This window comes from Cebidichthys violaceus, unplaced genomic scaffold (genome assembly GCF_023349555.1).
Source record: "Cebidichthys violaceus isolate CVI_PGR_0920_01 unplaced genomic scaffold, fCebVio1.0.p SCAF_24, whole genome shotgun sequence".
Taxonomy (NCBI): Eukaryota; Metazoa; Chordata; class Actinopteri; order Perciformes; family Stichaeidae; genus Cebidichthys; species Cebidichthys violaceus.
In genome coordinates this window covers 1,853,178-1,879,086 of record NW_027176417.1, presented here as the reverse complement: position 1 = coordinate 1,879,086, position 25,909 = coordinate 1,853,178, and the positions used below count along the sequence as shown (strand labels likewise).

At 42.1% G+C, this 25,909-nt stretch overlaps 2 protein-coding genes across 3 annotated transcripts in view; one reads left to right on the top strand and one right to left on the bottom strand.

Annotated features, from left to right (window-relative positions):
- Nucleotides 1–15,555, top strand: part of filip1l (filamin A interacting protein 1-like) — a 60,947-nt gene extending 45,392 nt beyond the window's left edge. Inside the window, exons 5-6 of one of the 2 annotated variants that reach the window (XM_068719386.1) lie at nt 6,514–9,337; nt 14,701–15,555. In XM_068719386.1, coding sequence (XP_068575487.1) covers nt 6,514–9,337; nt 14,701–14,934 — 3,058 coding nt within the window. In that variant the 3' untranslated portion in view covers nt 14,935–15,555. Of the gene's footprint in view, nt 1–1,466; nt 1,605–6,513; nt 9,338–14,700 lie in introns of those variants that run through there. The other variant, XR_011103665.1, reaches the window with a different exon arrangement.
- Nucleotides 15,556–15,767: 212 nt separating this feature from the next.
- On the bottom strand, nt 15,768–25,865 carry LOC137879216 (epithelial cell-transforming sequence 2 oncogene-like). Its single transcript, XM_068719894.1, has 22 exons — nt 25,830–25,865; nt 24,952–25,113; nt 22,768–22,880; nt 22,527–22,689; nt 22,179–22,437; nt 21,738–21,972; nt 21,381–21,507; nt 21,057–21,222; nt 20,515–20,643; nt 20,281–20,373; nt 19,969–20,175; nt 19,739–19,842; nt 19,465–19,632; nt 19,252–19,338; nt 18,686–18,795; nt 18,416–18,563; nt 18,259–18,332; nt 18,021–18,177; nt 17,840–17,905; nt 17,605–17,693; nt 16,879–17,051; nt 15,768–16,726 (listed from the first exon to the last, which is right to left on the bottom strand). Exons 1-22 carry the CDS (start codon nt 25,863–25,865, stop codon nt 16,593–16,595), a joined length of 3,000 nt encoding a protein of 999 aa, XP_068575995.1. The 3' UTR covers nt 15,768–16,592.
- Between the last annotated feature and the right edge of the window lie 44 nt (nt 25,866–25,909).

Below are 25,909 nucleotides of genomic sequence, written 5' to 3'. Positions count from 1 at the left end.
ATGACATATTTCATTTAGTGGGCAAGAGACAGGAAGAGTCTTGCCCTTGTTATTCGCTCGTACGGCTGGAATCAGTTAGCTGCAACATACTGCCTGAGAGCACATAGTGACAGAACACTCTTTGTGTTTTTACAGACTCATTTTTGGGACTAATTTGCTGTCTCATTGCATATCATGCATCGTCGCCTGGTCACCAAACACGAGGTCCTGCTGCTGCTGCTGCACCGTGTGTTGTCAGGAAGCCGCTACTTGAGTTGCCCGGCTCTTTTCTGCACCGCGCAGTGTCACCGGCCTCATTGTTTGAATAAACAGGGCACATTTTTCTCAGAACAACAGAAACATTGACAGCTATAGCAATAACCTCCCTGAAATAATCTCTACAAGATTTGCTCCCATCATAATGACAATAGATGACGCAGCATGTTAAGACTTTTAAAAGATGGATCTAGTCGCCAGCTATAGCCTGAGACATGCATGAGTTAGGTAAAAGCAATCTGATAATGAAGGTACAGACTGAGGCATTGTGAGCTGAACAATGTGCCACTGATAAAGAGCAACGTGTGTTGGCTTTGGCTACGATTACGCTGCCGCTTGACAATCCATTATTTTGTTTGTGGAGCCATTAGCTTAAAGCCACTTTTACACCCACAGGTGTGTATCTACCCAGCCCTCGCCTCAGAGATTCTCACAGTGTTGGCAGCAAGACGAACTATATACTAAGAGTGGAACTTAACAGAGTACATGCACCCAAGTACCCAAGTCTTTATTTTGTATTTTTTGGACTACTCTTGTAACACTTTACTTCACAATGCAATATCTAGACACTTTGTTTTGTAGGGATAACTGAAACAAGACACGAGTGTGAGCTTTGGAGCTGTTGTTTTCTTATTTACTTTTGAATATAGCCAGGCTAGCTGTGTCCCTTTGTTTCCAGTCTTTATGCTAAGCTAAAAGGATGAATACACATTTTAACACGTCAAAGATACGTGTTACATGTCTTGTCTTGTTCTTTAGCTTTGGTTTCAATTACAAATCCTCTTCCAAGATTTTCTTATTAACTTTGCAAGCCGATTCTTTTTCCCTCCTTCCTCGGCTGAATAAATGACTTATGTTGACAAGAGCCAAGAGGAAATACTGTAACTCGAACTCCTTGTCTCTCTTCACCTACTGCCCTGCCTCCTGAGCATCGACAGACCGGCAAGATATTTCACACATTACATACGTCAAGAGAAACCTTTCCCTCTCCTCTGCCACATCCTTTAGTTAAACACTTACTTCAGCAGACTCGCTCAAGCACTGAGAAGTACGCAGCTACAGGTACACACCACGCAGTTACACATGTGAGCAAGCACACCCCCTTCTTGCGAGCCTCTGCAATGCAAAGCTCCATATAAGGACATGCTGATGATGTAATGGTCCATAGGCAGGGAGCACATCCCTTATTGTTTGGTCTGACTGCAGGAATGCCCACATTACAGGCACCAAGAGAGTGAGACACACACACACAGAGAGGGAGAGAGAGAGAGAGGAAGAGTTGAGGGTCGAGTGTTGTACGGGAAGATAATGAGCTTATGGCAGTGAAGACGGGAAAGCCTTCGGCACAGGTAGGCTGTAAAACAAAGCTCTCAATTTAGGGGGAAAAACTTTCAAAACTTTTTAAAAAATAGTTTCTCTTGATTTGGATTGGAGACGTACAGATGTTAAGGGTAGCATCATTTCCTGCTGCTGTTCTTGTGTACTTTGTTGTATTTAGTTTTCATAGAGTGTGTTTTTAATGGTACTTCTTTCGGCTTTAGACTTACAACTTTTTTGTGTGTTACTTCTGAAACGTTTATCTTTTAAACAACTAGTCAAAGAAGTTTCTAAAACTTAGGAGTTTTTTTTTTTTTAAGTCAGCAGAAGCCAACAACAAAAGTACCTCAATCTATTTAACGTCTTTTTAAAAAGTGTTATAGTAAATAAACTAACTTTTGAGGAATCCCATTAATGTTCTGAAGCAAGGGGTTATATCATATAATAATGTGAAATATCCGTAAAGAAATGCTGAAACACATGTTGGAGCAGCTATTCTAACATGCGGAGTCCAAAGATATTCATTATTTAGACAGTAATGAATCTCAGTCTTGTCGGAAAGTGTTGGTGATCATGTCACATTTATGGCTCTGCAAATTTACAGGGCAGGAATTTGTTCAAGGTAACATAATCGTAGAAATACTGACGAGGATCATGCGGCAAAGTACAGTAAAATAAAAAGACAGTGTAAGAGATAGAGTATGGCAGACACGACATGACACATTCTGTGATTATACTATATTTAATATATACAGTGTGTACAGTCCACTATTTTTTAGAACGGCATTAAGTATCTTAAGATATCAAGTACTTTCTATGGCTTTTTATTGTCAGGCGACTGTGGTTGTAAAAATCTATTTCAAAAAGAGATATGAAAATAATAAATCATCTGATTAACACGAACAACTTATATTACATAAATACAACTAATACTTAAGAGTCCTTTAAACAGCAGCTATGTTTGGAGGAAAGAGTATTCTGTGGTGTTAAAGTACTGAAAGGGTATTTCATGTAGAAACCAGAGGTGGAAGATGTACTTGTGTTTTCTACATAACTAAAAGTAGTAATACCACAGTGTAGAAATATTCTGTTACGGGTTAGGGTTAGTAAATGTCCTGCTGTCAAAGTATTACTTGAGTAAAGGTAAAAAAGTATTAGTCTCAAATTATGGCACTCAAGTAAAAGTACTCATTATGCACCTTAATGAATTTATATAATTTATTAGTTTATTCACATTTTTAAATACATAATCTGAATCTGCAAAGTAACTAAAGTTATCAAATACATGTTGAGTAAAGTAAAAGTACAATATTTCCCTCTGAGATGAAGTGGAGTAGAAGTATAAAGCAGCAGGAAATGGAAATACTCCAGTAAAGTACAAGTACCTCAAAACTATACAGCACTGAGTAAATGTACTTAGTTACTTTCCACCTCTGGTAGCTCGATAATGCAGGATTTTAGAAATGCTGTATAATCTAATTCATTAAACATGACATCTAGGTCTCTTTTGGAAACACACCACTCCATTAACCATATCACCACCACAACCAGGAAGTTCATAAAATCAGAGTTACATATTTTACACATGTTGATTGCTCTCTGGGGGCATATCACTTAGCCTGAGTGCACTTTACATACAGTCCACACACTGCATCAATCAGCGCCCCCCCCCCCCCTTCAAACTCTGTCACACACGAGGGCACTCGGCCCACCATCCGCATGTTGAAGCGGAGGTGGCCATGTGTGCATGCACAGGATACATCGGTCTGTACATACATGACCTAATCACTTGCGGTTAGGAAATGACATATGGAACGTGTAACACAGCTTCAAGCAGCGGGTGAGCCACAGTTTCCAGCTTCGGGAGCCACGTAAAGAGAGGGAAGCCCTCTGTGAAGCTGTGGCTAGCTGTGACTCGCTGACTGCTCCCAAATGGAGGTTTCCTTTTCTTTTTTTTTTTAATGTCAATTATGTTAGCAGGCAAACAAATATTTGCAACAAAGCCAGAATCAATCCTGTAAAGTTGAAGAAATCCCACTTCGGCCCTCTAACCCACCAATGAAATCTGTGCAACCCTTTTTTTCCATGACATATTAACGACCCCCGGTGGCGGTCATGCATCTATTTTAAGGGGAAACCAATCTGAAATTGGTGCCTGTTGCAAAGGTTGTACAGGCTGCAGAGTGGGTGGTAAGGTGCCTTGTAATGTTGATAGCCATGAAACTGTTGTGTCACCAGCTTTATGTGCAGCACCTTACTAGTTATTACTCCAAAATGATGTTATTTCAAGCTGTACGGTGCTCTGCTCTATAACGACGTGAGATAAAACGTGACGGGGAGAAATGCTTTGTGGATCAGCTGATATATTTATGTATTCCCTGAACACATGTGGCAACTGCTTCTGCTGACTTATACCTGATGGCGAAAGCTGGTTATTTGAGTTATTACTACTCCTTAAAGTAGGGTTGGGTCTCCAGCAATATTTTAGGGTCAGCTGCAGGAGTATTTCCCCAAAAGGTCTTTCCAACTGTATAACATGCAGACTGGCAAGTCTACACTAAATTGTATCCGACTACAAAAAAATGGTCTCAGACGTGGCTCCGTCGGCCAAATTCACTCATCTATGTGTGTGTCCCTAATGAGAAAAAGTTAATCTGGACCAACATTTCCTCACGCACCACAAAGTACATGAGGGAATAGCGTGATACAGGGCTAGAAGTGATTTCACCGGTGTGAGGCGAGCAGTGTTTTTTGGGCACATGTCGATTAGTCTCAAAGGATTTGCCTTTATTAGTGCAAAGTGCCCTTTAATGCAGCAGTACACAGGATTAGTATCCAGTTCAGGACTTAGAAGTATTTAAAACCGAGTTCCCAGCCCCTGCTATGGGCCTAAGTACATTTCTCTTTCTATTTTGGCTGATGACATCACTAGAAAAACAGCGAGGACTAAGATAAGAGATTGAATAAACAGTGATTAGAGGCGACAGGCTCGTTCGCAGGAAAGATGTTTGCTTGTTTCACTTAGCAACTTAGTGTTTCTACGTCCACAATTCACTCTGAGAAAATGTCATTTTTCAACACATGCACGTTCCAAGATAAGGCTCCCTGCATGACACTCTTATCCAGAGTCCTTGAAAGTTAAGATGATTAAAATGGTTTATCAACACGTCAGGCAGCCAGTATATTCTGTAACAAGGCCAAACTTAAAGTCAACAAAGCTAGACAGAGAAAATAATCTGAGCACCTGGAATACTCAGACATTAAAATAGAAAACTTTAGGGGGGGATCAAGGTCAGCTTTACAGGTTCTGTTAAAAAATATATAAAGTCAACCCTGTAACCAAAAATGTCAGATTTGTTTACTTAGATTAAATGTAGCAATACCACATCGATACACTGTGTGTAAAGTAATACATTCGACACTCTATACACTCTGACTATAACCTGCTTGAATGGCACATCCTTTAGTTTATAAAATCAAGTTTACAACATACTTCATCATAAATAACAATAGTGTATAAACCACACTAATAATGACTCTTATGCATACCCTTATAATATTTCATTGAGTGTTGTTTGGTCTGGATCTAATCGCAACACATGGATGCAGTTACATGTGTGTGTGTGTGTGTGTGTGTGTCCCCCCCCCCCCCCCCACCCGCTCCCGCCGTTTAGCGGCTACCGGAGAAAGAAGTGACAGACTGCTGAGACGTGACCCACCCTTCCACACTTACATCATGGCCCACAATCCAAGTGTGCATGTGGAATAAGTGATCCCTGAGAGTGTGCATTTGTGTGTGTGGGGGGATTTCTGTATGAACTCTGTGGGACTGTAATTGCCTTTGAAGCAGGGGGAATTCCTTTAAATGTATAGAAGAAGAAAAAACAGGGAGGGTAGGTGGTGGTTTTGGTAAGGGGGAGGAGGGTTGGTAGTCGAGAGGAACCCCTTAATTAAAGAATTGTTCCATGCCAGTGGGCCATCTGTGTGGAAATGCCTGGCAGCTGCACACACAGCAGACATAACATACCTTCTTCTGGGACTGTAGGCAGTTTGGCATGTGTGAGATGTACTGACCCCATCTACATACTGCAACTGCATATAAAGACTTGATATAACATGAGTACTTTGTAGCCCATCAGGGTATTGTAGGTAGAAATATGAGATAAAAGTCGTTGTGGAAATATAAATATCATATATGCTTTCTAAACGATTTGTTACCTTACGGCCTTTGAGTTTTGTAGTCTGTAGTAGTGAATTTCAACATCACCCTGGTCAGAAATATCGTCATGATTTTGACAGTATTGCTCATCTTATCTGGTGAGATCATTTTCAGAGGTCGTTGTTAACATTTGGCTGCATGTCGGTCTTTTCACATTATTTCCCAGAGGACTTTATTGGCCATATGTGACACCGTGAAATACTATGGAAACTGATCGTTAAACTAAAGGCCTAATATTTACAGCAGTAACTCAGGTTTCCAAACCATAGGAGAATTAGCTGGCAACAAGGGAACAAAAAGAAATGCAACCGCTGGTATTTCAGAATCCCAACCTGAGAGAGTCAAAGTAATACTTTTTATGATGTGTTAAATTTTCCATGACATAAAAACGTTAGTCTGCCTCAGAAATGCGGGGAAAATAACAGTGTTTATGATGTGGCAGTGCTTGGAGAAGTGGGCCCAATGGGTAATGACAGCGGGGGTGTAAAGCTCCTTGTGCACCTTTCATATATCACGTAAGCAAATACAAAAGGCTGACATTTTCAAATTATCAATGATTTAAATATGTGGTGCTCCAATATTCACTTATAGAAAATGCAACTGCAGCGGGAAAGTAACAATTTTGCAAAAGTAAACAAACACTTTGTCTGTTTTATGTACATGCAGGTTTTGAATTGGATTCCTCAAAAAACATGTTTGCCTTGTTTGTTTGTTTTTTCCAGGTTGAAGCTGTTAATTGATCAGGATAAGGCCTACCAAGAAAGAAAGGACGACGAGAACAACCAAAAGGTCACAAGTCTGAAGGAGGAGCTGACAAAACTCAAGTCGTTTGCGTTGATTGTTGTGGATGAACAGCAGCGTCTCACAGAGCACCTGACTCAACAAACAGCAAAGGTCCAAGAACTGAGTGCCAGTGCATCACAAGCCCAGGAGGAGCTGAGCTCAGCTAATGCCCGTCTGCAGGAAGAGGAGCAAAAGGTCTTTCGCTTGGAGGCTGAGCTGCGCGACCAAGGCGGTCGATACCATCAGGAACAAGAGGCCATGACTGCCAAATTGACCAGCGAGGATGCCCAAAGCAGGCAGCTGCGCCAGAAGCTGTCAACTCTCAGCAGGCAGCTCGATGAGCTGGAGGAGACCAACAAGACCCTTCGCCGAGCTGAGGAGGAACTGCAGGAGCTGAGGGACAAAATTAGCCGTGGTGAGTGTGGAAACTCGAGCCTCATGTCTGAGCTTGAAGAGTTACGGAAAAGGGTACTTGAAATGGAGGGAAAGGATGAAGAGTTGATCCGAATGGAGGACCACTGCAGGGACCTCAACAAGAAACTGGAGAAAGAGGCCAATCAAAGCCGAAGCTTGAAGGCCGAAGTCGATAAACTGAACCACAGAATTATGGACTTGGAGAGATTAGAGGACGCATTCAGCAAGAGCAAACAAGAATGCAACTCACTCAAAAGTAACCTGGAGAAGGAGAGGACGGTGTCAAAGGTTCTGACCAGTGAGCTGGAAGTCTTAAAGGTCAGGGTCAAAGAGCTGGAGGCTGCTGAAAGCCAACTGGGAAAGACAGAGCTGACACTGAAGGAAGATCTAACCAAGTTAAAGACTCTGACAGTCATGCTGGTGGATGAGAGGAAGGCAATGGCAGAGAAGCTCAAGCAAATGGAGAACAAGGTCCAGAACAGCACTGGCAAACTTCAAGCTGAACAGGACAAAGTTACTTCAGTCACAGAGAAGCTAATTGATGAGAGCAAGAAAGCACTGAGGTCAAAGGCTGAGCTGGAGGAGAAAATGTGCAGCGCCACAAAGGAAAGGGATGACTTGAAGGCCAAGTTCCTTGCTGAAGAGGAAAAGAGCAATGATTTGGAGTCTAAAATCAATATGATGACGAAAAGGTTGCAGTCGCTTGAGAACATAGAAAGAGAATACGTGAGAAGCAAAGCTAAAGAGGAGAACATCAAAACACCCATTGCTAACCGCTTCCAACAAGAAGACAACAAAGTAAAGGATTTGACGCAGGAGGTTGAGCGCCTCAGACACAAATTAAAGGACATGAAGGTGGTAGAAGGAGACCTCTTAAAAACAGAGGAGTTTGAATCACTAGAGAAAAGATTCACCAATGAACAAGAGAAAGGTAAAGCCTTGATGGAGGAGCTGGAAATATCCAGAAAAGAACTTTCAAAGTACCAACTGGCTGAGAAGAAAGAGTGCAACCAAGAGCATGTTCTTTATAAACGCTTGAAGGACGAGGAGGCAAAGTCTAGTCATTTGACCAGAGAGGTAGCAGCTCTGAAAGAGAAGATCCATGAATACATGGGAACAGAGGAGTCCATTTGCCGCATGAAAACTGACCACTCTACACTCCAGAGGAAACTGACCCAGCAGGAGGTCAGAAACAAAGAACTGGCCAGAGAAATGGAGACACTCACGAGAGAGCTCGAGAGATACAGGCGCTTTAGCAAAAGTCTTCGCCCTGGCATGAACGGAAGACGCTTTTCAGACCTTCATGTTTCTACCAAGGAAGTTCAAACAGAGCCACTTGACGTCATGTCTCCCAGCTGTAAGACAGCCCCACTGGAACGTGCTGTGGTTAACGGGAAGCTGTACGACGAGAGCGAACCTGAAGATAACGCAAATTACAGCAACGAGATTCAGCTCACCAAATGCAGCCCCACGCTGATTACTAATGTAAATAATCTAAACAACTTGAGAAGAGCCCGAGTCCCGTTCCTGAAAAACAAAGACACGCCCCATCAGGTGAACGGTAAAGTGCAACCACGACAGAACGGCAACCACGTTCAGTCGGGAGATGTTGTGTTGACCCACAGTCCTGGGCAGCCTCTGCACATTAAAGTGACTCCTGACCACGGACATAACACAGCAACGCTGGAGATCACCAGCCCGACCACAGAAAACACCCAGTCATTCACCAGCACTGCCGTCATACCCACAAGTGGAGGTCCACCCAAACAGAGAATTACCATCATCCAAAATGCTTCCATATCTCCTACTGCTAAATCCATTTCCCCCAAATCTAAAGGTTCCCCAATCTCTGACGAACTGTGTTCACCAGATAGGGCCCTATCACCTTTCACTATGGCTACATACTCGAGAGCAATGACTCCAGACTCTTGTGGCTCTGTAACACCAGACAGAGCAATGTCACCTATACAGATTGTGTCGGTCACGACAGGCACCCCTGAGCGCTCCCTCTCCACGGAGCCAGTGGAGGTTCTCGGAGGGCACGCCATCTTCCGCGTGACCCCGGAAAGGCAAAGCAACTGGCAGGTCCAGAGGTCTAACAGCTCTGGGCCAAACGTCATCACCACGGAGGACAACAAAATCCACATTCACTTAGGGACCCCCTTCATTCAGAGCATCAGCACACCGTCGCTAACACTGAGTCCATGCCACACACCTGGACTCCAGGAGCAAAGGACTCAGGTGCTTGCGAATTGCAGTACTCCTACTGCAAAAGGCAACAGCAAAATCACCAGTAGCATCACGATTAAGCCCACCTCCACCCCAATCCAAAGGCCATCACAAATTACAGTAAGTAATGTCTATGATTGACCTGATAATCCCCCCAAACCATCCATCCCATCCATTGTTGCTGAATCCTGCCCATGAAATCCAATTCAACCATAGACCCTTAAACCCCAACTCTATACCCTGACACATTTACATGTTTTACTTGATTTATGATTTTTTTCTTAAACCAGGGTTTGAATGTTTCCTTTTTACTTTGGTTTGTTTTGCTTGTTTATGTGTGATTAAGTTCCAACAAGTGTTTGCCTGCATGAGAAAACAATACCATTTGAAAGCACGAGAACATTTGATTTAATTTGACATAACACCAGGTTTTAACTTATGTGCACTTACTGTATAGTACTCAGTGGCCAATTTGCCATGTAGTCTGACTATTCACACTGATGTATCATACCAGTTTTTATACTTCATATTACACATACTGCATTATTATTAAGTTGTTTGATTTTCTGAGAATTAAAGTGTGCAACAAGAAGTGTTATGTTTTATAGTTTGTCATCCATGCTTGCCAATTTCATTTATTCACTAAATCCAGCATGTTTTGAATGTGTAAAATTAAAAAATGATCTGAGAAAAATGCAATAAGAGTGAAATCAGTTGTTTGATTTGATTTTTGGTGCATGCACAGTAACTTTTTAACACTTGAGACACTGTGTGTAGTCAAAAGATTACAATTAACTTTCTCAGATTTTAACATAAAGACTGTCAAGACTTTGTTAGATCTAATTAAATGATACCCAAGTGGAAGAGTTGTCTGTAAAAACCTTTGTGCTCACACTTGTCCAGATTACAAGACAAAAAAAAAAAAAAAAAACTTCTGGGATTCTCACATGTGTTTGCTTGCTTGAGTTAAAATCATAGGCTGATGTCATAGTTTCTTCTAACATCCAGCACACAGAAACCCAGAGACCGAGAATGAAAAACCAGCGGGTTGTGAACTTGGTGTTCTCTTAGATGATACAACGGAAACTCTGCTTGAAACCTTTAAACCTCAGACTGGTGCGCCAAAAAGCTGCTGTTAGAAGTGAATCTAAAAAAGTCCAAGATTTGGTAGAATTACAGTTGCTCTTCTCCTCTGTATATAACTAGAACATGGTGAGGACAGTACGTTACTGAAACATGGTTACAGATGAGGTCACAATATTATACAAACTTTTGTGTCTTAAAAAATGTAATAATAAAAAACATTCAGACAAGTTGATCTCTCTGTGGTCCTCAATGACAAACTGAATCAACAGCAGATCAAAACTGTGGTTATTTGAGATATTTATACTTTTAGTTTACCTTGGCCATCATCCAACATGTTGAGGTGTCCTTGAGCAAGACACTCACTGCACCGAGTGCTGGGGCACTGCTCTAAAAATGATCCATCTGGGATCGACATGTTACGACAAAGAAAATGCTTAAAATCAAATCTTTCAGTGCTGGAAGAAAGAGAAAAACTGCCATTTGTTGCCGATTAATATATATACGCAGCCCCAGGAAACAGACTTTAAACATAAAAAAGCCCTTTCAGAAACACTAATGTATTTGTTGATAGTGTAACCTCAGTGGTCTTTTAGCAGAAAGTCTCACTTAGCTTGCTATTCATTGGGTAGTAACCCAAAACTTCTGTTTTATTTTGATTTCTCCCATGAATCATGTGCTTCGAAATGAATCATCAGTACAACTTACGACCGTTTCTCCGTGTATATGCATTCTTCTACATGTGGTTTCATGTGCCCACAGTGGAAAAGTTACCACATACATGCGATTTTTAAAATTAAATCTGTACCGAAGGCCAGAAGACGATGATGATGATGATGATGATGATGATGATGGGGGGATGGAGACCGAAAGACAGGAATGGAAGGGATGTGGGAGAGGATACAGAGGGGAGGATGTGGGATGATTGTATCTGTTACAGCACATTAATGTCTCGTCTCAGTACAACGCTGATGCAAGAAAAGAAACATCTTATAGAGAAAGTAACTGGCAAGTTGAATAGCCACAGCGTGTTTTGGTATATCTGAAGCAGTATAATAAGAGTAAAATAAGTATATGAAAATATAATGCGCCCATTAACTATGATATTCTGAGGCCACATAGACAGTGAACTGTAGTGGGGCTTCACATGCATGCCTTGTTTTAAGGACAGATATACAGCAATACATTTCAAACGTTATCTTAATATTTCAGATGGGTTAGCTGCTTTTTAAAGAATGCATGCAGAGCAAGTTGATACAAACTGCATATTTGTGGGGATTGCGTGTGTGCTTATCAGACACTGGCTGGAGTTGTTTGCTTCATACACATCCAGAAAGCTAACTGAGCTCAACGTGTAGCCAACAGTCTAAAGAAATGAAGGCAAATAATGTCACAAAGTAGTCCAGGATTCTTCCTCCTTTCCAAGCTCTTACAAACATTTTACAAAAATGTCAAATTAAAATCAGAAGAGCTTGAATTAGATGCAACATTACTCTTTACCGTAAAACAGACGGACAGAGCTGATAAATTCACCAAAACACAATAAAGCACGTCCCGAGCCCTCAGTGTCATTTAGACGGAGCAAGACAACTGTTGCAGGAAAACGCCAAACCAAACCCAACCCAAACACACACACACACACACACACACACACACACACACACACACACACACACACACACACACACACACACACCAGTGATACAAGGAGGAGATGATTAAATCAAGCATTAAATTGAATGAGTGTGAAGGAGCACAGCTGGAGAAACCGGATACAAAGCAGTCTGGGCGCTACGATGCAGGGGCTAAACAAGATGCTATTCATTAGACCACTACTTGCGAAGGCATCCAGCAGCTGGGATTACTGTCTGCGACCTCAATTACTCCCTGACTCACTTTAGACCGTCTTGATTCATAAACTGTACTCATCTGGTTCAGCCAAGGAAGACAGATCTGCTCATGGTACCCTGCCAGACTGATAAAATGAGTATCCAGTGACACGCTGGGAGCCAAAGAGCATTTCATTGAAAAGCCTACAGTGACGCTTCTGTTTGCTGAGCGAGAGGTTGTGATCACACTAAACTCACTGTGACGCTTTGGGGGCGAAATAAAACGTTTACAAAAAAAAAAAACACCAGACATCGAGATGGCATTTTAAACATTAGAAACATATTTTAATTAGCTTCTGATGTGAATGAAGTGCAGCTGAGAAAGTCTAATTATCAAACTGCATGCCAGAAAGATAAGTTGGAGAGCGGATGTCCTCCTTTTAGCCCACAGTGCTAATAACCGCAGAGGAGTTGTCTCACCTTGACCTACAGGCACAGTAAAACCAAGGGAGAATAACAAACAGCGGTACGGGAACCTTTTTCTCCAAACAAAAGGCTTCATGCTGCGTGTGAGAGGGGTAGACACTGTGAAAGTATAGCCTCGCTCCCACCGCAACACAAGCACCAAAACAAACCTCGTGTTTGGTTGCCACAGAAACAGCCGGGCCAGTATTGCAGAGGAAGTACTTAGTTGAACTCCTGCTGCACCGCTGATACACGAGAGAACAAAGCCGCACATTAAGGCCTCTCTCCATGTAAAATCAACAACACTCCCGTGACGCGGAGCCCGTACAGATTTTCTGGCCCATTAGCTTTGCCGGAGCACAGACTCTACTTATTCTGAAATTCATACCCCGTATGAATATGTAAGGATATAGTTCACTGCAGGTTTTTGTTAATTCTCAAAACCTCAAGCCGCACGTGAACACATCCAAGTGCTTTTCTCCAGCGGGACGTTTTGGTGTGTTGCTTGGGAATGAAGTGAGCGTTGTGATGAAACTCATGGAAACACTGAGGAGTTTCAGTTTCACTCGGCTGCAGAAGTGTAGAGCAGATCGATGGCACATTTTGTCAAAGAGGGAGCTCTTTGTCTCCATCGCAAAATGCTTTTTTCGTCTCAATCGGACACTCAGATATCTAAAACGCTGCAGAAATTCATTAAAATGGATTATCTGGGGTGGCGTGCAACGATGTCTTGTCAGCACTTTTTGCAAAACGCAATTACCTTTTGCAAAATAGGTGCTGAGGAAAAGGAAGAACCAAGCTGTGCCATTGTGATTGAAAGTTATATGTGCAAATTAAATCCCTGGATAACTTTAAAGAAAATAATTGCCTGAGTTAAGCAATTAACTTGAAAAGGATAAAAGAGACTCAGACAGCTGACCTGTGTTCTTAAAATTATTAAATGTGTGATTTATGAGCTGATTTAGAAATCGAGACACATGAATACAATAAAAACTCAAAATGTAATGGAATATTTTGTGGCCAACCTCCATGAATACTGCATTAAACAGCAGGTAGTGAGGTTGCATCCATTTGCTCATATCAGGTCGTGTCTGTTTATCAAAATCACTGCATCTTGCTTATTTACAAGAAGAGCATAAGAGACACTCGAAATGACTGAGCAGTGTACATGGCTCAGTGCGCTCGCTGTTGCCGAGGTGACTCATGATATCACAGTAAACAGGATGCCGTTTCTACTGTATAAGTGCCGATACTACCTCAGCCTCCTGGCACGCTGCAGCACATGTAAACACGCTGATTGAAATGTGATTACACAGTAAACGGAGCAGCAAGTTGTTTGAGAATCTGAGAAATGTGATGTTTCCCACCATGTTTACTCTTCTTGTTTGCAGGTTGTGCCGCAAAAGGACAAACACTGGTTTCTAGGCAACAAACACGCTGTTATTGATAATAAGATAAACTAAAGTATTAGGGACAGCTTTGAAAAAAAACGTCTTTAATCGGCAAGACAGAAAACAATTTGTATTCATAATGGATTCATCTTCTATAAAATGTAAGAGAATAGGAAAAAAAAATAAAAGATCATAAAAATAGCTGCTGATAAATTTTCTTTTGATCATTTAATTGATTAATCGAGTAATCATAGCAGCGTTAAAGGACACTAAATGATGTACAAAAGACAGACAACAGTAAACATAATTATTGTGGCTAACAATGTTCATCACATTTTACAGAACATGTAAGAATATGCAACATGAAAGGATGTTATGCAGTTCCAAAGTGGTAGCCATGGCAGAGGCCTCGTTTTCATTGGGAACATTAGTCAAAATCTGAATTAGCTTTTTGTCATCCAAAAGGTGCAGCAGTCATGCAGTAACAGTTTGGCACGGTTGTCATTTGCTGCCCATAAGATATGATTTGATATCATCTAGTGGTCACCATCAGTACTGCATCAGATCTTTACGAGGCTATACTGGAAACTCAGCTTGTGGAGAAAGTCACAATGCTCCCCTGTATACTGTGTATCCTATTTCCTCCCCACTTCTTCCTTATTTTCTTTGCTGTAAGTCACTCGTCTTCCAACTTTACTTCATTGTTTCTCCACAGATACCTCCAGAAGCATTCCGACGACCAGGACCTACGAGAATCCCCAAACCGAAGGGCTACGGCTCCCAGAAAGGGACAAACAGCACGGCAGCAAACGTGGGGCCGCAGAGCAAGAGTCAGCCGCCAGTCGCTCATCCAGCCACTGGGAAAGAGCAGCACGCACACGGGGCTGCAGCACAAATCAACAACAACAACAACAACAACAACCCAAATCTAGTTAACCGCAAACTGTGATAGCAGTGATGCTTTTACAGACTCCAGATTATTTTAAAAGGTCAGTTTACATCATCCTCATAGTGACATCAGATATTAAACTGAATCATAAATGATCTAAAACATAAAATAGTAAACAATCATATTACATTTCAAACTATCAAAGTACTGCTTTATGCTTTTAAGAACAGAACTGTTCCACTATTACCTAATCCTCATCCGTGGTGCTCTGAAGACTGCAACATACAACAGTGTTTTGTGTCAATGTTCAATGTGCCCACACTGTATTAGCTGTTAATAAACCTACAAAACATTTTAGAAAAGTAGTTCCACTGTCACAGATTGGTGTGAAGATGTCACTGTGACGAAAAGAAATTAAACTGAAGAGTAACACTAGAACATTAGGTAAGTTATATGTTGTATCGTCAGCCTTTGTCTTGATCTTTGAGTACTGTATCTGTTGAGGTGTGCTGATAATGAATCTAATCTCTAAGGATGGAACACATGGAGGTCTTTTTAAATAGGTGGCAATAATGTACATAAGTGTATAAGTGATGTGTTGTAATGCAGCTACATGATAGTGATAATATCTGAAATGTGACATTAGTGTTATTTTTGGTTATCAATAAAGACTTTTTATACCTGGAAACAAATAAATATCTCTGATGTGATTATTGTAGAACATGATCAACAGAAAATAAATGAACACGTTTATATAATTTGATAATCAAAGCTTATTTAAAGAATGAATATGATATGATATTTGTAAGGCAACGTGACAGTTGATAAGATTTACTAAGAGCAGACATTGAAAGGATTGTTGTCAAAGAAAGATGCTACTTGTGCTGCTGGGATTGTTGAGCTAATGTCACCGGTTTAATGTCAAAGGAATGCATGCATGACGTCACCCACAATATTATATATAGATATATATAAAATATATAGTTTACAGTACGTACGTGTAGAGTGTTATTACACAAAGCTACTCAACACAAAAGACAGAACAAAACAGGATCGGCAAACACAACACACAAACAACTTTCTAACATCCAACGTCAACATACTGTAAAAAACTACAACAGCTACAACAGGTTCACTATGCAACGGTACCGAAATAACAATTTGATTTTAATGAGCTACATTAGCCGTACTGTCAACGTATTTTGATTTATTTAGCTGTTTTCTCAACGGTATTGTGTTGAAGTATGGTTGGATAAAAGTTGATTACTTTCCCTAGAGGCAAGACAAGGCAGTTATTCTTCAGTTATTGAGCGACGCATGCAGTATCAGGACACGCAGGAATAGATATGTTTATAATAAACAAGATACTGGTTTACAAGTACTGTAATGTGTTGTACCTTCCAGCTCATAAAAAGCAGGATAGTGCAAAATGTGACAAAATACTCGCTATTTTCCAAATATTGCAAATGCATTATAAAATATTCCATTATGCTAATGTAGAGGAATTATTGTGACAACAGGAATACTCTGCTAATAATCTAAACTACAATCGGAATACTTTTCAGGTTAAAGTGAGACACTCAGAACACCACTGACACAGTGGCAGGAGTGCTACGTGTTAATAATTGCCGTTTGACATTTCCTAAAAACATTGTTTTAACTTATCATATAAAAAAGAACAAACAGTGGCATCCAAACCTCTCCTTGTCACAGCGCCGTCACTGGTGTCCAGTCAGAGCAGAGCTTATGGCTGAACGCAGCACAGACAGGAAGTGCTCTCTCTCCTCTCCTCTTTCTGTGGCACAAACCCAAGAACGACGAGGACCCTCCAGGACCAAAGCATGACGCACATCTACCGAGAAAGACATTAATAATCCTTTAACTTGTCAAAAGTTACCAAACACACCGACGACTTTAATAATCGTACACTGAAGATTACAGAAAATAATGAACGCTGTGGCAACATTCAGCGCACACTGTATTCTTTAAATGGCACAAACTCACAGCGCGAGTGTGTGATCGCTCGGACAGCCAGGCTGGAGAGAGCCACAGAGGCCAGGAAAGTGTGTGCGCTCCGGTGAGCCAACGTGAACGGTGTGTGATGCACGTTTCGCCGCGTCAGCACCAAAGCGTCGTTGAACAGAAACAGGCCCACATCAGACACCTGCTCGAAGGTCCTAATCATGCACACAAACCCGTCTTGATTAGATTTACAATCTGTAACGATGTAATATAAAACATGCAGTATTTGATCGTGCAAAGGGTTCCCAATGTATGTGTCATTAGAAAGTGATACTTAAGCAATAATAATAGAATAATAATAATAATAAACTTTATTCATATCGCAGTTTTCAAATCAAAGTTACAAAGTGCTTAAAAAGAAAACTATTAAAATAACAGACAAACAATGACAAATAACATAACCAAACAGTTTTATAGCATTGGAAAGGAGCTAAATATTAGAAAAAATAAAATAAGTAAAATGAAATATATTGAATCATTAAAATAAAAGTTGAGAGAATGTCTGTGAAAACACCTTTCTAAATATCTTGAAATTCAAAATTGAGCATACTTTCTCACAAAATTATTAAATTTAGGCTGAATGCTATGCTCAAAGTCAAAACCTTAATGCAAAACACATCAGTTTGGCATGAAATTGTAAGTACTTAGGTTGGTTAAATATCGTATCAAACATCTACTAAGTGAATAAAAATAAAAATGACCACACACCTGAGTGATTCAGGAATCTGTTCATCAGGGCTCCTGAGCAAAGCAGCATCCTGTGTTATTATTAGCTGCCTGTTTCCTTCCCTGAGGCTCTACACACACACACACACACACACACACACACACACACACACACACACACACACACACACACACACCATATTAATATAAAAATACTTCAACATGTTTTAGATGTTGTTTTGAGCGTGGGGAAAAAAGGAAGGAGCTGCGTTTTTACCGGACAGCCTTGGATCATCTGCTGCGTTTCCTCCATCAGCCCGACTCTCTCTGAGTTACGCTTCAACTGAAACGGAAGCAAACATCTGCGTGTTCACGACACTGAAACACAGAAATGCTACAAACTCCGGAATCAAACGTAGCGCGAGTTACTGCCTCCACGCTCCGTGTGGCGGTTGTACCTTCTGTATGAACTCTCTGAATCCCAGCAGGGTGCTGAGGGCAGAGCACAGGTGTGTGTGGTCAGGGTGGCCGGTGTGTGTGTGCAAAGACAACGCTTGAAGCAGAGTCACGTACTCCTGTATTCTCCACACTGGACACAGCAGCAGCTCCTGCAGGCTTCACAAACACACCACGGTTCAATCAATTAATAGTCCGACAATTGCCCTGAAAACAAATAAAGATGAGTGTATATGTTACCTCAGCATGTGTGTCGCAAGAGTTCTGTCTGCTCTCTTCAGGAAAGCCCGGAACGGAGGCTTCGTCTCCCTGCACTGAGATCACACAGGCAAAGCTTCCTCAGACCGCTGCACACTCTAGACCTGGTTTACGTGCTTCATGCATGGTCTGACTGTACCTTGTCGATGGTGCTGAGGGCGGTGGTGTAGTTGTTGAGGTAGTTGGTGTAGACTCGGAGTTTTGAGCACAGCTTTACAAGCACGTCTCCAACACACTGCTCTGCACCCCACTGCTGCAGCCTGGCTTGTAAATCTGCCTGAAACACCCTGCAGCAAACACACACACATATATCATGTCATGTCCCCACAGAGGGACGCAAACAAGACAGTGTCATACAAACAGTTGTGTGTGTGTGTGTGTGTGTGTGTGTGTGTGTGTGTGTGTGTACCTGTTGAGCTCCAGTATTTGTGTGACAGGGCTGAGGACAATGTGGATGTCAGTGTAGCTGAGGATGGCTCTGTTGGAATTGAGAGCTGCTGTCAGAGGCTCCTGGTACACCTTCAGCACAAGAGAGAAGGTATCAGATAAATACGTCGGTAATCTAATACTGACAGATCTCTGGACCTTTGACAAACAACACTTGCTTGATGTGTAGTTGCTCTAAAAAACATCTCAATAATCCTTCTCAAAATGAGATTCTAATAACAAACTGAAGAAAAATAGGCCATGCAGCTGCAGAACCATCAACCAACACCTAGTTTAAAAAGGTATTATATAAACTTCCTGTAGTTTGTTGAAAGGGTCCAGTTCCTAAAAACTGTTTGCGTCTGTTTTCTGAACTTGATTTGACTGCATTACATAATGTTCATTCAGTCTCAGAGGAAATATTTCTCAGTCTGATTAATGTCAGGAGGAACTGCACCTGAAAGAATGGCCTCTCAGCATCTCAACATGCAATAGTGTCACTAAAGTTTCAGTCGGTGTTTTTAATGTTACAGTCTACAAATGAGCTACCTTCAGCACAGCGCCCAGTCTCCCCAGATAAAGACACTCGCTGTGGTGGAGCTCTCTGGCAGCTGCACCTCTCCAATCGAACACTATCTAAAGACAGAGAGAAAGAGACAAAACGAGCTGTAAAGATCAAGTGTGCTCCTTCAACCTTCTCTGAATGGACGAGTTAAAATCACACACACACACACACACACACACACACACACACACACACACCTGTGGTAGCTCAGGTATCAGGCCGACACATTTCTTTGAGTCGTGTTGTGCCAATGGCAAATCATCTGCTCCTTTGTTTCTCCCCTTCTTCCCTCCACTTGTCTCTTCTCCCTCCTTCTCCTCCCTCCATCTTGTCAGGAAGTGTGCAAGAAACTCCAATGGTCTGGTCTGAAGATGTGAGAGCAGAAATAAAGAAACACAGACTGTGATGCAATTTGAAACAAACTTGTGTGTTGCTCTTGTTGTATTGTATAAGTGTATTAAACATTTCCACCTCTTCCTGTCTTGTGAGAGCAGTGAGTCCCTCAGTCAGAGCCTCATTTAGATCTTTAGACACACAAAGCTCCTCGAGGCAGATTTTCTCCCACAGAAAATGACCTATAAATATACGAATAGATTCCTCAGAAAGTTTACAGGACACAGAGTATGCAGGCATTTGTTTAAACCTGCCATTGCTCCAGCTGTGTGTGAGTGCATTTAAATCTAAACACATGTGAGACCCACCCAGCGCACGGCTCCTGGCCTGGAGGCTGACGCGCTGTAGCTGTGGCCCCCAGCAGCCCCTCAGCTCCCCCAGAGCCTCCTCCATCCACTGAGCCTGTCTGCACCAGCCCAGCAGTACACTCTCACACACAAACTGCAGTGCCGGGGCCTCTGGTTGACGCTCCGAGAGTCCGGCGCACACACTGCCGTCAGACCACTCACCCAGGACTGTGAGAGGGTGAAAAAACAATCTATTTATTGTGGCTTTAACATGATGCTTCACATCTTAGATGTCTTTTTGGAGGCGTTTCAGTCTTGTGCATGGTGACTCACTGTTCTGGAAACTTCCGGTGGCAAAACCCATAGGCGCCAGAACCTCCAGACCCGTCAGAGTAGAGAGAGTGTGCATGAGAGCCACTCCCGATGCTGAGGAAGAGAGAGAAAGCAAGAGACAGAGTGGAGATTAGTGAGACAGTGACGGCAGGTGCAGATTACAGAGAAGTGTGTGTGTGTGTGTGTGTGTGTGTGTGTGTGTGTGTGTGTGTCCCAACATCTGTATCGACCTACCAGATGCAGCCAACGGGGAGAAGATGTCAATCCCTCCTCCTTCCTCAGTTGGTGCCACCCAGCCACACAGCTTTTCCCAGAATTCTCTATGGTCGGGGGTCAGTAATGTCTTCTCTGACAGGCTACTAGCTGAAGGGTCAATAGAAAAAACTCAGTGGAATCAGGATTTGTAGACAGAAAAATAAGGTTCCTTAAAAGAGTTAACTGTTTCAGTATGAGCAATGTGCATTTTCAACTTTAACTAATCAAGTTTGAAAGGTAAGTTGACAAGTAAGTTAACAATTGTGTGTGGTGAGTCCATGCGTAATGTAAAATCGATGCAAGATTTATGATGATTAATCCTGGGCCAAGGGGCCAAGATAGCTTAAAAACCTTTAAAAAAGGTACTATCGTTAAAAAAAAAATGCCATGAAATGGTTTTAACAGATGTGCTTCAAAGTATCCTGAGAGATAAACTTCCAGCACCGGAGGCTGAAGTTGGACTGGAGCTAACCCCGGCAGTGTTTCCACACATTAAGATACACAGGATTATTAATTCTCACCATGGAGCAGATGGATTTCCTCCGTTCCTCCTGGAGCTAGCAGGCCCAGCCTCTGAGCTCTCTGCCCAGAAATAGTCCTCTCCACCTGGGTTAACAGAGCTGAGAGAGTCCCTCTGTGGTCGTACAGAACCACAACCACTCCATCCTTCACGCCACTCAGCACCAACTAGACGTAGCACAGGGAGAAAGAAAAAGAGCAGACGGGGAGAAATAGGAGATGTTCAGCTTGACAATGTCCCTTTTTCTTTTTTACACTCTTCATCGCTGCTTTTTCTCTTACTAAGTAGATGCTGATTTAAGAACCTTTCTATACTTGTTGTTTACCTCATAGGCAGGAATTCTGCTGGAGATCAGCAGTAAGAGGGCAGGAGGGGTCACGCAGACGTTGTGTGGCAGTGGAGGTCTGCTGGTGAAGGAGGACAGCGCCCCGCTGGCTTTGCTCAGTCTTTCACTGAAAGAGAAGATGGAGGTCTGGTTTATGCTCACATCACAGCTTTCGTACAAAAATAATAAATGGTCTCAATGGGACCATTGTGGAGACATGTTTTGAAGTTTAATATTACAAAGACAGGATTTATTACAGATCTCTTACATTGGGTTGCATTTTATTATAAAATGTATTGTATAAAACGCTGATATCATCGAGGGTAAGTGAATGTGTCACCGTCAGCAGACAATCACCTGCTAGGACTGGAGGCCTGGAGTCCCTCCAAGCTCTGGGCTGCAGTCATGGGCTGTCCTCTGTCCAGGCTGAGACAGACGCTGGGAGACCCAACAGTCCTCGGAGGCCAGGAGAGAGAGGGCCAAGAGCTGAATGTTATTCCAGAGCCGGGCCTCCCTGTCTGAGTTCTTCCACCTCTGGCTGCTTCTGGCTTAGTGTAGCTGCCCCAGGCTTTCCTGGTTCTCATAGCGTGTTCTGCAAACATCACAGACAGAAGCACTGGTCTGTAAGTACAAGCTTTGTGAAGTAGCTGAAAGACATTTCTGCTTAGAGGATTGGGACAGAGTCAAACAAGGAAGAGTCAAGATCACAAGATATAAACCTGCAACTTTGATGACACCCTGAACAAAATGAGTCATTTTCAGATCTTGTATCATTTGATGTCTTTCCTTTCGACTCACTCTTCTCCTCCTGTAGTTTGTCTCTGATCATCTGTCTGATCCTCCTCTCCTTCCTCCTCTCCTCCTCCTCCTCCTCCATCATCCCCGTGCTGTGCTGGTTGAGGGTCCCGTACTGCTCGGCCGCCTCCCTGGGGGTGAGCCAGTCCAGCGTGGAGACGCAGGAGACATAGTGGTTCTTCCACGCTCCAAACTCTTTCTCTCCGGGAGTGTAGGGAAGGAACCAGCCTCTTGAGATGCAGCGGCCGGCCCAGAGACAGTCCTGGGAGGAGAGAGGTGGAGGGAACGCAAGAAACATGTCTTAATGTAAGCGAGGAAACTGCAGCAAACATCAAATATCTCACCTCTCACCTGCTCAGCGAGGACCCTCCAGTGCCAGCTGACTTGGGCAGCGGAGCTGAGCTCACGAGGGGACAGAAACGACATCACATACAGGGACAAGAAGCGTGGCAGCACAGACGTGAAGTCCACTTGAGTCACAGGAACCGTCTCCATCAGCAAATCCTTGCAAAACCTGAGAAACAAAACAAATGCAATAACCTTGGTCTCACTTGTAATGAATACACAAACAAAAGGGGAAGAGAAAGCTTACTTGAGCTGTGACTTGGTGCAGCGTGTGAGCAGAGAGTGCAGCAGGTGTTTCCTCTGTCCGTCAGTCCACAGGTCAAACCAGTGCAGCACGAGGTTGATCCTCTCCTCAAATAACTGGGAGCAAACGGGAAAAAGGACACCAAAAAGCTTTACAGTCAGTGAAGAACGTGTGGAAGGTGCACCTCATTGCATAAGAGTCTGGCCGTGCTGCCAAAACACTGATGATAGGAATAAAACAGAACAAAGCAGTACGACTGATGGCGTGATAACGGCTGAAAGCATTAGTGAAAGAATCAAGTCAGCTCAAGTCTTACTTACTTTTTTACATTTTTGGAGCATTGCCTTTTTGTGTTAATTGTGATTTTTTTGGAGGGCGATCAAGAGGATTCATCTCTGTGTAAATAGAAAATGATCCTTTATCCAAACCATACTGTGAGCCTTCAGAAAACCACCGTACATGTTTCCTACATGCAGTGGAATTTATAGAGCGACTGCAGATTAAAAAAATAGCCTATATGACTAAATCTGTCACATTTACCTGATAGCTCGAGTTAATTAATGTGTATCGTCTCTTCTTCAATAAAATAAACATCAGCATCGTCATTCAACTAAAGTTCAGAAAATAAAAAGACCAAAGATGTGCTCTTACCTGGCTAATATTCTTATCATACATATACAACTAGATCTATTTTATCTGAAATAAATGTGAAAGGCATCTGTCCTCCCATTATGTGTGTTATTTTCTGCTGTCAAATAATGCATTATATATTACTGCTCATGCTCCATTGGTTAAGGGCTTGTGATTTAGTTTCAAGAGAAACACTCTTACTGTATATGGAACTTTGGTAGGTACAATATTTATTTATTTATTGCTGCGTCACAGTGTCAGATTTACAAATATATGAACCCAATAGAGTATTTTAAATCACCATTCAACTGGCAGCTTGCACATTGACTACTGGTTGTTTTTCATATTTCATATCAGCATTCTTTACTCACACACATTAAGGTACATATTTGATTCCACCGGGAGCGTTTCAGAAGCGGAGCGCTCGCGAGCGCCACCCGCGAAAAACGAGAGTAACAACCCCGGATGTATAAAGAGAACAACAAACACATAAAAGGTTACTTTACCTGTCCGACGTTGAATTGCTGTTGATTTGGTCATATTTTCCTGTTTTTTGAGACATTTTTAAGCTTAGATATTGAATTTTACATTTTCGCGGTCAAAGCAAAATATAAGAAGAAGAAGAAGAAGAAGAGAAGTGTAGAAGAAGAGCAACGACAGAACAAGCATAAACCCGACCCGTGGGCTCTCGCACGCCCCCTTCGTTGAGACAGTGGTACTGTTTGCCTCCCCTCTGCTTTTTCACTGCGGTTTCTGTCAGATCAGCAACACTAAATATGTTCTACACATACGTGAAATACATTACATATTCTATGGAAAGAAAGGACATATAATAAAAGTGTCTACAAATATTACAGTGGTGACAAACAATAAGAAAAAGACACGCGCTCAACCCAGTTAGTGAGGGATTCACAATCTGAGATGAGGCTCAAATGATTGGAATCATACAGAAACTACATTTATAGCACGGATCAGTAGAGAAATATTAATATTTATTTTATTTGATCATTATTTGTTGCCTCCCCTGACCGCACGTCCCTGCTAAGAAGACACTGGACAACAACAACAACAACCAAGATCGTTACATCACCAGTCCTGATATTTAAAAGAAAGAAAGAAAATGTCTGAACACAGTGTTATTTATCTTAATTTGCATGCATTTTCTATATATCATCATTGGGCAGCTCAAGTAAGTTACAACGTGCCTTCTCCTGTATGCATTTACTGCAGGACACGGGACGCCTAAACCCACCTCTGCACACAATTCACAATATGCAACTGAATAAAATAATGAATTCACCTTAACGTCAATAATGTATCTTCTGTTGTGAGACCGGAAGCATAAAGAGAGGGACTTTCAGTCGGTGTGTGCACCTGTTTGCAATCAGGCTAATTGGCCAACTAAACTGTTACTTCATATTAAAACGGAGAATTTAAATCTGACAGTCTCATATATGCTGCACAGTAAAATAATGTGGTGTCCCCTGCCATCTGGTGGTTATAAATACAAATAAATGTAATTTAATAAAAGTGTATCGGGCCTCGGTTCCTCCTGACCTGCAGGTTGCCCGTCCTGTTGTTCAGGGGGGTCCAGCTGCTGAAGCGGGTTCCGGACTGCAGGCTGCGGCCTCGCTGCGATTCGTAGTCCGTCCCGCTGAGCTGCCACCGCTTCACCGAGTGAGGGGTCGACATTGTTCTTCTCGCGCACGCTTTGAGGTTCTAATGTTCTAATGTAGCTCTGTAATAAAACGCGGAATGCTGAATAACAGGGTGCTGGTGTGGCGCGCTGCTCAGTAACCTTAGAGACGCGTCAACAGAAGGATGTGCACATTCCTGCACACGGGCTGCACAGCCTCCTGCACATTAATAAGTAACAAGATGGTAACAAGCAAACAGGTTGTCAGCAGAAACAAAAGTCAATTCATGTTGTCCACACTGTGCATTCCTTTATGGATGGATAAAAGCCTATAAAGCATAAAATCATAAAGCTGTCAAATCAATAATCTGTGATGATATGATACAAAAACATTCAGATTATAGTGCAATTAATAAATGCATTAAGTAAAATGAAAATATGCACATTATTCACAAGGATCCTCGGATGATTTAAAAGCTGGAGCCATGAGATTCAGACAACACATTTATTAGGTCAATAAAAATACAACCACCAAACATTTAAAATAGTAAAACACTTCAGAAATAATCCCCCCCCCCCCCAACAACAACACTGGTTAAAACAAGAAGTGGCAAAGTAAAGTAGGATTTACGATCAAAGCAGCATCAAATGATCACATATCATCTCAATAAAGGACCTGCTCTATGCAGGTCAATTCAAAAGGTTAGAACCAATAAGGCCAAAAATGCTTTAAATCAAAAATTTAAGGCATGCTTGTGATATCAACATTTGGATAATTCAGTATTTTCCAGCGTCAAACCGACACACGAGTGATGATGTGCAGTGTGTTTTGCATGTTACGTGGATATGTGCAAATATATATTCAACACTGAACAAGGT

Excerpts from the sequence above, each read along its gene's own strand:
- LOC137879216 (XM_068719894.1), bottom strand. The coding sequence starts at position 25,865 with ATGCAAAACACACTGCACATCATCACTCGTGTGTCG. Across the intron at positions 25,114-25,829 it reads ACATCATCACTCGTGTGTCG|AACCTCAAAGCGTGCGCGAG; the intron begins GTTTGACGCTGG and ends TTAGAACATTAG. Across the intron at positions 20,176-20,280 it reads CACCGGAAGTTTCCAGAACA|TCCTGGGTGAGTGGTCTGAC; the intron begins GTGAGTCACCAT and ends ACCCTCTCACAG.